The 10,937-nt window shown below is 40.4% G+C and overlaps 1 protein-coding gene across 1 annotated transcript; it reads left to right on the forward strand.

The window, feature by feature from the left end:
• The first annotated feature begins 5,829 nt into the window (after positions 1-5,829).
• LOC147442553 (uncharacterized) lies at positions 5,830-8,113 on the forward strand. Its single transcript, XM_086528707.1, has 2 exons — positions 5,830-6,102; positions 6,295-8,113. Exon 2 carries the CDS (start codon positions 6,334-6,336, stop codon positions 7,552-7,554), a length of 1,221 nt encoding a protein of 406 aa, XP_086384833.1. The 5' UTR covers positions 5,830-6,102; positions 6,295-6,333; the 3' UTR covers positions 7,555-8,113.
• Positions 8,114-10,937: the final 2,824 nt, after the last annotated feature.

Genomic DNA, 10,937 nt, shown 5'->3' on the forward strand with positions numbered 1-10,937 from the left:
TGGGGGAGCGATTCTTCATGCACTTTCTGCTGCATACTCCATCTGAGACCCCAATCCTCTTGGCTTTTGCACCTTTCCATACCCCATGGTGGATGATAAGCCACATGAGACAGATGTATTTGATATCTAAAGGATAATCCCAAATGCATTTAAATCTATATGACCATTGCTTAGCACTCCAAGAGACACCCCATTTATGGTTAAGCTTGACAATCAAATTTGGGTCCATCTTGATGATTGCTGCTTTAGAGGAATAAATGCTTTGACAGATTTTAGAGAGAGAAAATGGGTGTCCTTTAGAGCACCTCTACAGACAACCTTGAAAACTTTGAACCCTTTCTAAAATCAAATCTGCACATCCTTGGGAGATATGGTATTGTTGTATGAGCTCTTGCATGATAAGCCAAACTTCATCTTTATTCACATCTTTCCAACTTCTTAAGACTAATTCAAAAATGTGTGTGCCCTCCTAGACAGCTGCCAACCCAAAGAGTGGGCATGCCATCCAAACCAGATGGAGCCGTGAAACCAAAATTCAGTTGAGATTATATAGTCTTTTGGAGGAGACCATGTAGCTTTCTGCCTAATCCAACCATTCCAGAACCTATGCACAAAGTTAGACCCTCTAGGGGTGACATTAGCATTAGAGACTAGAACGTCTTCCACGGTCAGGAGGTCGAAGCTGTGTGAAGGCTTTGAGATGGAAATCCTGAACTTTTCTTTTAATCAGAATTGCCCAAAAGCCACTAGAGGAGGAAGCCCTCATAATCCACTTGCTTGCTAACTTATGTGAAAAGTGTTGAAGGTTAGGAATTCCCAATCCCCCTTGTTCTTTAGCTGTGTAATAGGTTTGTTTAGAAACCTTAGAAATTTTTCTCACCTCCTCTAAACTTCCCCACAGGAACCTTCTTGCTAGCGAAAAGACTTTGTTCAATTGATATTCAGGAGGAAGCCGGCAAGACAAGAAGAAGATCAATGAAGAAAGTAAATAAAGATTTAGCACAAAGACTCTTGAAAAAAGGTTAGGTTGATGGTTCTACCATGAGAAAAGCTTTTTCCTAAATTTCTGCAGCACCTAGTTCCATATGTGGTTGAAAGAGATATTAAAACCCATAGGAATGCCAAATAGCTTAAAAATATGACCATCCTTAATAGCTTTGCACCCAGCTTATGTAATAATTGAGGCAGGTTCCTTTGGAGACCTAATAACTTATTTTGCATGGTTAATGACGTAACCGTTGGCCAGTCTGTAGAGATTAAGGCATGTTCAAAAGTTCTCAAATATATTGATTATCATTTTTTACTAAAGCATTAGTGTCATCTGCAAACTATTGCAAACATAGCTAATCATCAAAGTCTTTTGAAATGTTAATAACTTTCATTCTCCCATGTTGAAGAAAGTCTTTGACTAGCTAGCCGAAAGCATAAGAAGAAATAGCATAAAGCAAAGGTGAAATGGGTGACCCTGCTTGATAGATTTGTGTAGGGGTTTCAGTCAAGGTACCATTCGCAGAGATCCTAGCAATTGCATTGTCAAATAAAATGTGCACAAATATGATAAAGCCTTTACCCAGACCCATGTCATGCAGACTTTGAAGAAAGAATTCCCATTCAATTCTATCATATGCCTTATATATCAAAATCAATTTTGAAGATGATAAATTCCTGATTTATTTCCTTTTCTCTCCATACCTTGGCAGAGTGAGATGATAGCATCAAGACCACTCAAGATTTTGTTCTAATTTCCCCGTTTTCCTCATTTGCCTGATATTAACCTCCCTCTTTGGTCTTCCCTCTCTTGGCCAGGATAGCCCCTATCCTACCTCAGGGGTATTTGTAATTTTTCCTTTTTTTAGTTTTTTTTTTTAAATATCAACCCTACAAGTACCTAAAGTCATCTCATAAACATCAATCAAGATCGGCATACAACCAACGCTAGGTGTTTGTATGGGTGTGTAATTGGGACTCCACATAAGCTTTTAGAGGGCAATGAGAGTGAATGGGCCATTTTACTTACATGACACCGTGCACACTAATAGCGAGCAACTACCTTGAATCTTCAATATGGAAACACTACAACCGACTAACTAAAAAGGTGTTTCATATGGTTTTGAGGAGTGGTTGAAGCATCCCCCAACGTAAATGTTGCAGCTAGTGTTGGTCACTTGTTTTTTGAAAATTGAGAGGTGCGGGGAGCAATGATCTATTTCAAAAGCGCCTATAAAGACTCAAATGCCAAGTTCTTCACTAGACTTATCCATTCAGACATGATGCTTCAGAAACTTGTGAAGGAGTTTTGATAAGGTTCCCCCCACATGTTGGGGTTAATCTTAAGATTTCTAGTGATTTGACATGCACTACTTGTGCAGCTCTCTCACACACACACACACAAGGAAGGTGGGGGGTAACTTTCGTTTATCCAACTTGCACCTGAAAGAGGTGCAATTAGTGGAAGGGGGAGGACCTCGTTACTAAATCCTACGGGGTCTTTAATGATCGACCTTGTCATGGGATCAACGACGATCATCTGCACGCGGGAGATCCGAGAAAAAATTGGCTTTTCGATTATCTTCAAGCGTGTTCGACTTTTGTTTGTCCCTAATGTTTACACATTGTAGACACCAAAAGCCAGGCGTGCATGTGGTTAAGGCATTGAGCTCCCATGATGCACACCCAAGTTTGAATCTGAGGGAAACATGTTTCATTGATTTTTTGTTAGCTGTGAGATCCATACGTATTGCTCTCAACCATCGATCCCATGACGAAATCTTCATTAAAGACTCCGTGGCCTTTAGTATCGAGGGGGGGAGTCAAAATGGGTTACAAACCAAAACCACCCCCCCCCCCCCCCCCCCCCCCCAAAAAAACACACACACACACACACACAAAAAAAAAGTGGAGTCCCCTAAGACAACCTTCCTCACGTGGTCTATTCTATTTACTTCTTCTTGGTGGTCGACCTCATGAGGAGAGGCTTCTAGTATCCTCACCATTATGTTATACCATTAAGTACGCTTCTATACACATCACTCATTGAGGAGTATATCAATATTTTCCTCAATGGCTTTTCCTCTAGTTCCAAGCTCATTCTCTTTCCATAATATCTCCGATGAGGCACGGTCACAACAATTGGTGAAACTACTAAGGATTTTTACTAGACTAGCTTGCTCAAGTGGTTTACTCTTTGAAAGTTTTTTTTTTCTTTTTTCTTTTTTGGGAGGGGGGGGGGGGGGGGGGGGGGGGGGGGGGGGATGTGGTTGACATGGAGAGGCAGATGGTGATGGTGATGTCTGGCAGGGATGGAGAACAGCTTCCGTGAGGGAGGAACAAGGGCCACAGATGAGGGGATAGCAGTCAGGGATGTTATTTTTTTAGTCCAACTTTTCACACAAGGAAAGTGACATGTTTTTAGTGGAGTTGGTAAATGCAGACGTTTCTTACTTAAGAGCAAGGTTGCATTAGGAGAAACTTGTACTCAATTTTGGGCCCGGTAAGAAACGCCAATTCAACATAGAGAGAGGTAATTTTGAAAAATACAAGAGTAGTCTTTTGGAATTCTATCTCTCATAGTACATATGTAAATGTTTTCTTGGTCACTTAAATGCATGCTCGTACAAAATGCTTTTCAAAAGCCCAACTTAAGTGTACACGAAAATTCTTGTCAATGAATCTTAATGAGTGATATGATGTGCGATGAGAGAAACACATAAGAGATGTTTCCAAGATACAAAAAGAATACCATGGATGCATTTGGAACGTCCAAAAACCTTAGGATAGCACTTTAAAACATTGAAATCTGACGACTTTAGCTCAAGATATAGCATTTTAAGCCTAGGGCCTCATGAGGTCAGAACCAAGCGAATAGAGGCCCTTGAGGGGTCTCTGGGGCCTCTGTTCTATCAAATACGATCCGTTCAAATTTGAATTGTGCGTAGCTCATAACAAGGTGATTGATGCTTTTGTGCAAGATGCACACATACAAGTACTTCACATTGTAGGATAGCAACAACCGGTCATAAAAAGATGCTCGACGCTTGTGCAAGATGTCACTATCAAGCGCCTTACTTTTTTGGTGATAGTGATAATTTGACCAAAATAGTTTTCATGGACATTTTCAAAATGAGAAGGAAAAATGTTTCTACGTAACGTTAGCCTTCTTCCTATTGGCTAAGGAGCATTCTCTCACTAGAGATAAAAGGCCCGAAAATGAATCCTATTCTTTCCTAATGTCAGACCGAGTTTCCTTCTTGTGCATAAGAATCATGATGATTTTACTCAATTGGATAACAATAGCAAATTGAGATGGAATCTGTGAAAATTCCACCTAATGCAAGCGAAAATGAACCAGTATGTGGTAGAATGACTTGCTAGCAGTATGTGGGTACGATCTTTGAAGAGGCATTTATTAGGTAGAATCTTAGCCGATGCCTCCTCTTTCATATTGAAATGAAAAGCACAAGGAGGATTTTGAAAAGAAATGCAAAGAGGATTTTTTTGGGGGATGAATTATGTTTGTATTGTGCATCTCTCTCTCTCTCTCTCTCTCTCTCTCTCTCTCTCTCTCTCTCTCTCTCAGGCACACTTAGGCATGTTGTATGTGCCTAATAAATCCAGTGCATTGGAGGTATAGAGTGCCCACTTGTTTGTGGCTATTACATGAGCTCTTGCTACATTAGGTTTTTTTTTGTGGGTTCGGGGGGGGGGGGAGGGGGGGAGGCAAGGTCTCACTGCAAAGGGGTGGAGGCCATCATCAACACGTCTCTCTCTCTCTCTCTCTCTCTCTCTCTCTCTATTTCTTTCTCTCTATCTCCAATTACCTATTAACAGGCGGGCAAGAGGCCCATGCGACAAAGAGGGGGGAGGGGATGTCCAGAGTCTGGGTGTTGTGGCAACACATCCATGTCGACGAGATTGGTAGTCGGGTTCACGATGAGATTGGCAACCACTGGTTGTAGGCAAAGATGGTACCAAAGGGTTGCGAAAGGGGAGGGAATCTAAAAAGATTTCTATTAATGAAATCTAGAAATAGAGCCAAATAGGAATAGGAGGGTAGTAGGTATGTCAATCTGGTATGTGTAAGCTATTCCAGTGAATCCTACAAGTCACACAATGGCAAGCATACAAAGATCTATCTGAATAATTACAATGTTTGCCAAATGTGTGACGGAATTCCAATGATGCGACTTGCTCCCTCGATTGGTTTATGGTGTTTGGGTCTTTGTGGGTGAGGTGCTGCAATGAATAAGTCACAAGGCAAGGAGGGCAAGTGTGAAGTGCCCTAAGAACACTAAGCAAGCTGTGTAGGACAATTTACAAACCTCTACCCATGAGGTCGTAACAAGGGAGAAATCACATCTTTTTGTGTAACCAGGTTTAAAAGGCTAATCCGTATACCTACCTCATAAGCATAGGTTAAATTATTAATTTTCTCTTTATTCTGAAAGATTCGCAAATGAATAGGGGGCTCCAAAGAGAAAGTACTGGCCATTGGCCAGGGGAGCCACATGCTAGCCTCTATCCTTGAAGCCCTTTTCTAATGGGACGGGCAGACAAATTATACAGCTCACTCAACTCTCTCTCTTCTCTCTCTCCACTCTCTACTCGTATACTCTCTCTCTAGAGCTTGGCCTCAAAGACTGGACCGAAAAGAAAGGAAACTGTGGCCTAAAAGAAAGGAAAAGCCAGCAGCACTGTCATCGTCCTCTCTCTCTCTCTCTCGAAAACACATGCACGTGCGCTCTCTCCATCTCATTCTCTCTCTAAAGAGGAGAAACTCTCTCTCTCTCTCTCTCTCTCTCTAGCTGTCATATCTTGTGCGTCTTTCTTGCTCCTTACTCCAGAGTCCATACCCTCTCGTCTTCTCTCTTCACTTTGCGCACCAGTATTCTCCATCCTTGACAGTATTCTCAGTAAATCAAGGTCTGCTCTCTGCGTCCAAGTTGAAATTGAGTAGCTCTACATTAGCCACCATTGGCAGGCGATTTTTTTTCCTCTCTAATTAGCAGTGTGGTAGCAAGCCTGGCAAATTCGCATGTGGAGCGGCAAGCTGTGGACGCATGCCCCCAAATCGACGGTTCTCAACAGTAGCGTACTGCACCACCAGTAAGCACCCTCCGTTGCAGGCATCCTCTTCTTAATTACCGTGTTTTAAGCTTGCATGTAATTATAGCTCTCTATGAGCTTAATTTGCTATCGTTAATTTCTAATCGAACTATTATAGCTGACCCTTTCACTAAATCTAAGCATACATAAGTGCTTGCTCAAGCTCGGATCTGTCTCTCATGTTGCATGCAGGAATTAATTAAGACAGGGCATTGCAAGATCTCAAGCACCATGGAACATATAGACAGGATTGCTACCTCAAGCTCCAGTGATGGTGAACGGGCAGCGAAACCCACCAATCTGGCACAGCAAGGATCAGCTCTCATAGCTCAAAATCTGCCCTCTCCACCATCTCTAAAGTGCCCTCGCTGCGACTCCAGCAACACAAAGTTCTGCTACTACAACAATTACAGCCAGACGCAACCGCGTCATTTCTGCAAGAGCTGTAGACGGTACTGGACGCAGGGCGGGACGCTACGCAACGTCCCCGTCGGTGGCGGGTGCCGGAAAAACAAGAGAGTGAGACCGCGGTCCCTCATCTCACTGGGGGGTCTAGATGATGGGTCCACACCCTTCTCTGATACCACCTCCAACATGCTTGGAAGGTTAGGCAGCATCCCCAACTTTGGTAATGTGAGTGATGACACAAGCAGCCAGCTTCTCAACATAGCATATAGGCGATTTCAAGAGTCGATGCATCTACGCCAGCAATCTGCACAGAGTTCTGAAGGTATGCACTACTCTGATATGAGCCTCCCTGCTTTGGTCCACAAACCATGTGGGATATCCAGCTGCACAGGTGGCGGCGCGTGCTCAAACCGAACATCTTTACATCTAGAAACCACATGTGCAGGCGCAGGCGGGTTTATGTCGATGGACGCCTTCGAGAATAACTTGGGCTTTACTGCCTTGCATGCAGATCAGGCTGGCTACTGCAATAACAACTATGAGATGTCATTAAATCCAGCTCTATATGCTCAAACCCATAATCTGATGGGCACATCTGCAACAGCAACACTGGCTTCAATCGAAGATGAACTCTCAAACTTCTCGAACTTAGCATACCATGTCAATTCTGTGAATACCAATGCTGCGCAAGAGCAGAGGGGTTTCAATCTGCCGATGGGCGCATCACAGAGGATGATTTCGGTGCCGAGTACTCTCGATCATGGCGGATCTGGTGTCTCCTATATGGGAAATCTGACGCAAAGTGTGAATGCAGATCTTCGACCTAATGCCCATGCAGAGGATTCAGAGGCAATTAAGGATGAAGAAAAAACCTTGATTAGCATGGGTGGGGAGAATGGGCTTTCCTTAATGATGCCTGCAGAAAATTGGCAGCAACAACAACCAACATCCATGAATGAGGGGTTATTTGAGCCTCATCATGGCATTATGTGGAGCACTAATGCACCCAGATGGCAGGAAATGCATCCTACTAGTGTCCTCTAACACTCATAATTTTTTTTATCCCCCTCCCTAGAGATGGTTCCCACCACCACACCACACCAAGCTCTGCATCCTTTTTTTCAACAATGCAGATACATACATGGGAGGGTAAAATTCTCTCTTTTTTTTTTTTGCTCTTACAAAAAAACTTTTTGCCCTTTTCTTCAAAAACGTCGGCGTGCCCATGCGGGTGGGTTGGCATAATCTCCCTTTCAGATATTAGCCATAAACCATGGTTGGGCAAGGGCTACGTTCCATCGGGCAAGAGACGCACATAGGTACCCGCTAGGATTGATATAGTGCATGCTGCAACAACAGATTGAGGTATATTTCTTATGAGTGTTTGGTGCTTTCATCTGTGTACCCCCTTTTCATGAAATTATAGACCTTTTTGAGAGGGGTAGCACAAGCTCCCTTCCTTTTATCTTAGCTACACTATGTGGAGATCAATAATAGCTAGCTTATTCCTACATGATTGGCATCTTCTTCAATAAAATGTATGTAAAATTTCAGCTTGTAGATATCGTGCCACTTTAAGAAATCTTGGTGTTTTGTGTATCTCTTCAAACTTGTGTGGTTTCATTGTGATTGAGTTAATCACTCCCAACTAACATATGTTTTAGCTAAATTAAGTAGAGATTGTTAGTATATACTCAACGCATGTCTATCTTTGTGGATTCCCGACTCCCATTACGAGGAGAAGCCATTAGTGTACACATTTTTAGTGGAATTCCAACTTAAACCCTAAAGTGAGTGTTGTTGTGATCATTATTATGGTAGTGACCTAATTCAAGTGCCCAAATTTAAGGAATTGGGATTTTTTCTCTGATGCTATATCATTGTTTACTCTATATGAGCGAATAAATGACCGGTGTTGGTCGGTGGCCAATGATCGCTCCCAGTTGAGATCTTGGGATATATACATTTGGAAGAGATACCCAATTGAAGGTGAAAGATAGTGATAGTGATCTCAATGAGAGAGTTGGAGCATGAAATTTGGAGAGTGAAATAGTCCTTGAAGGTAATGAATTATAGAAGGTAAATTTCTTTCATTTGATTGATCATAGATTTGAAACCATTAGCATTGGATATATCTTTTTTTTTTTTCTTATCAGGTTGAGATTTTTGTTAAGGATAGTTTTCTTGGACAAGAGGGTCAAGGGGAAGGTAGTTGAAGGCACATCCAGAAAGGATAGAAATGCCCTCATACACTACCAACCAAAGTTAGTTCCAACAAGGTTTCACTTATAGACAGAGTAGCTACCCTTAGAATCTTTGGCGATGCTCTTGGTTTTAATGCCTCTAGACTAGGATACTTGCTCTGCTAATCAAGCTATGCAGTTGCAGCCAAAGAGAAGGATGTTAAGCTTCTTGGTGATTATAATAGAAGACAATCTCTTAGATATAGAGGAGACATGCCATAAGAAAATGATGTAAAGAGAGACAAAATGCACCATTGCAAGAAAGAAAATTTTTACATCATCTTTCCTTTTTCGGAAGAGAGTCATGTTATTGTCAAGATTGCTCTTTTGAGAGCATTTGGCTATTTAAAGTATATGTTCATGGATTTCTAGATCTCTTCATCCTTCGAAATTTCTTTTTGTAAAACAAGTTTAATCATTTTTTAAGAGCATTGCTTCATGTTTGTACTCCACCTCTTCTTTCACATCTGAAGAATGAAGTACGTACGTTGGTAATGTGATTTCTCCATTTCTTAAGTATGTCATGTTGCAAGTGGCTCTTCTTTTGCAAAGAAGTGAGTCTGTTTACAATATAATAGTTGAAGTTGAAGAGTTCAAAACCTAGAGTTTTGCAGTGAGTGCTACTTTTCAAATCTTATAAAGTATTGAGTGATATCTGTTTCTCCTCATGCATTTATAATTCATGATATCAAAGAATTTATGGATTTTTTGAAGGCTTTTGCATATGCGGTTGTGCTTATTTTCTATCTTAGAATTTTTAAGAAATGATCAAGCCTCTTCCATACTTTCATTCTTTTGTTGGATACATTTGGTCTCTACTCTTTACACTTGTTGTTATAAGGTAGAGCTCCTTTTAGTAGTTTCACATTACATTTACTTGATTATTTTCAAGGTTGCTCAAAAGCCTTCCAACTTTGTCAGCTTCCATTAAAACATCACAGAGATCAAATTTGTTACTTTAGAGTGGTTTTTCAATTTCACTTGCAGCAATCCATCCTCTTATTCCCATGCTTGTCATGCAATAGAAACAAGGAAATTTTGTATTGGCCCCTCCACATATACCAAACGGGTACCAAACATGCATTTCAAGGTTTCCAAGTCAAGACTCAAGTGTCATTCAATCGTGAAGACACCAAAAAAATCAACACGGAGAAGTTCACTTGCATTCTCACTCTCTATAGCAAATTCAGAATATTTGTATGTGAGAAAATTCACTTCATTGTGTTATGATTTTCTACTAGTATGTACATGGGCTGATTCAATCCATCATAACTCTATTTCTTCCTGAGCTTTCTGTGTCGGGGTGTTTCTTTGATTCTACCTTGGCTATAATCCAAATCTCTATTCATTAATGAAGTATCGATTGACACTTGTAAATTTGGGCCTTATCAATCCTCACTAAAAATTTAAGTTTTCGTTCACAATCAATTTTATCCATTCCATAATATTCTACCATAGTTTTTTGAACTTTTTTATATCCATCCACATATTATTGAAAGCATTGTATTCATGAGAATATTTCTTCTTGTATTGCTCATATGGCATTAACTTTTGAATGTTGGTAATATTCTCCAAATTGTTTGGTATTTCTTCATTCAACAAAAGTTTTACTTTTTCTACGTTGTGAAACCTAAGCAAATGCATTAATTTCTAATATTTTAAAACTTGAAATCAAATGCTCAAAATGACTCTATATCGCTTTTTGCGCACTCCAAGTATATCACAAACCTCTTAAATTTGTGATGGATGAACCATAAATTTCATATCCTCCAACAAATCTTCAAGAAAAAAAAAATTAGGCTTTGGATTTTGCGTAGTTTGAGAAAACTAATAATTTCTTATCAATTCATTATTTCATTTCTACATCCCTTGAGAAAGTGAGGCTCTTATTGAATTAAGAGATACCTAAACAATTTGGTGAATATTACCACATTCAAGGAACAATGCCATATTGGAAAACAAAGAAAAAATGTGTGTTTGAATACACTGATTTTAATACTATTTGGTTGGATATTAGAATTTCAGATTGTTATGGTAGAATATTAGGAAATAGATGAAATTGAATGTGGAGGAAAACTTATATTTGTATTGAAGCTAGACGAGGCTCATATTCAAAAAAATCACAAAATGAAGAGGATTAATATTTCGCTGATGTATAGAGCCTTGTAATATAGCCAAGGAATG

This window comes from Adiantum capillus-veneris, chromosome 14 (genome assembly GCF_014529385.1).
Source record: "Adiantum capillus-veneris isolate H3 chromosome 14, ASM1452938v2, whole genome shotgun sequence".
NCBI lineage: Eukaryota > Viridiplantae > Streptophyta > Polypodiopsida > Polypodiales > Pteridaceae > Adiantum > Adiantum capillus-veneris.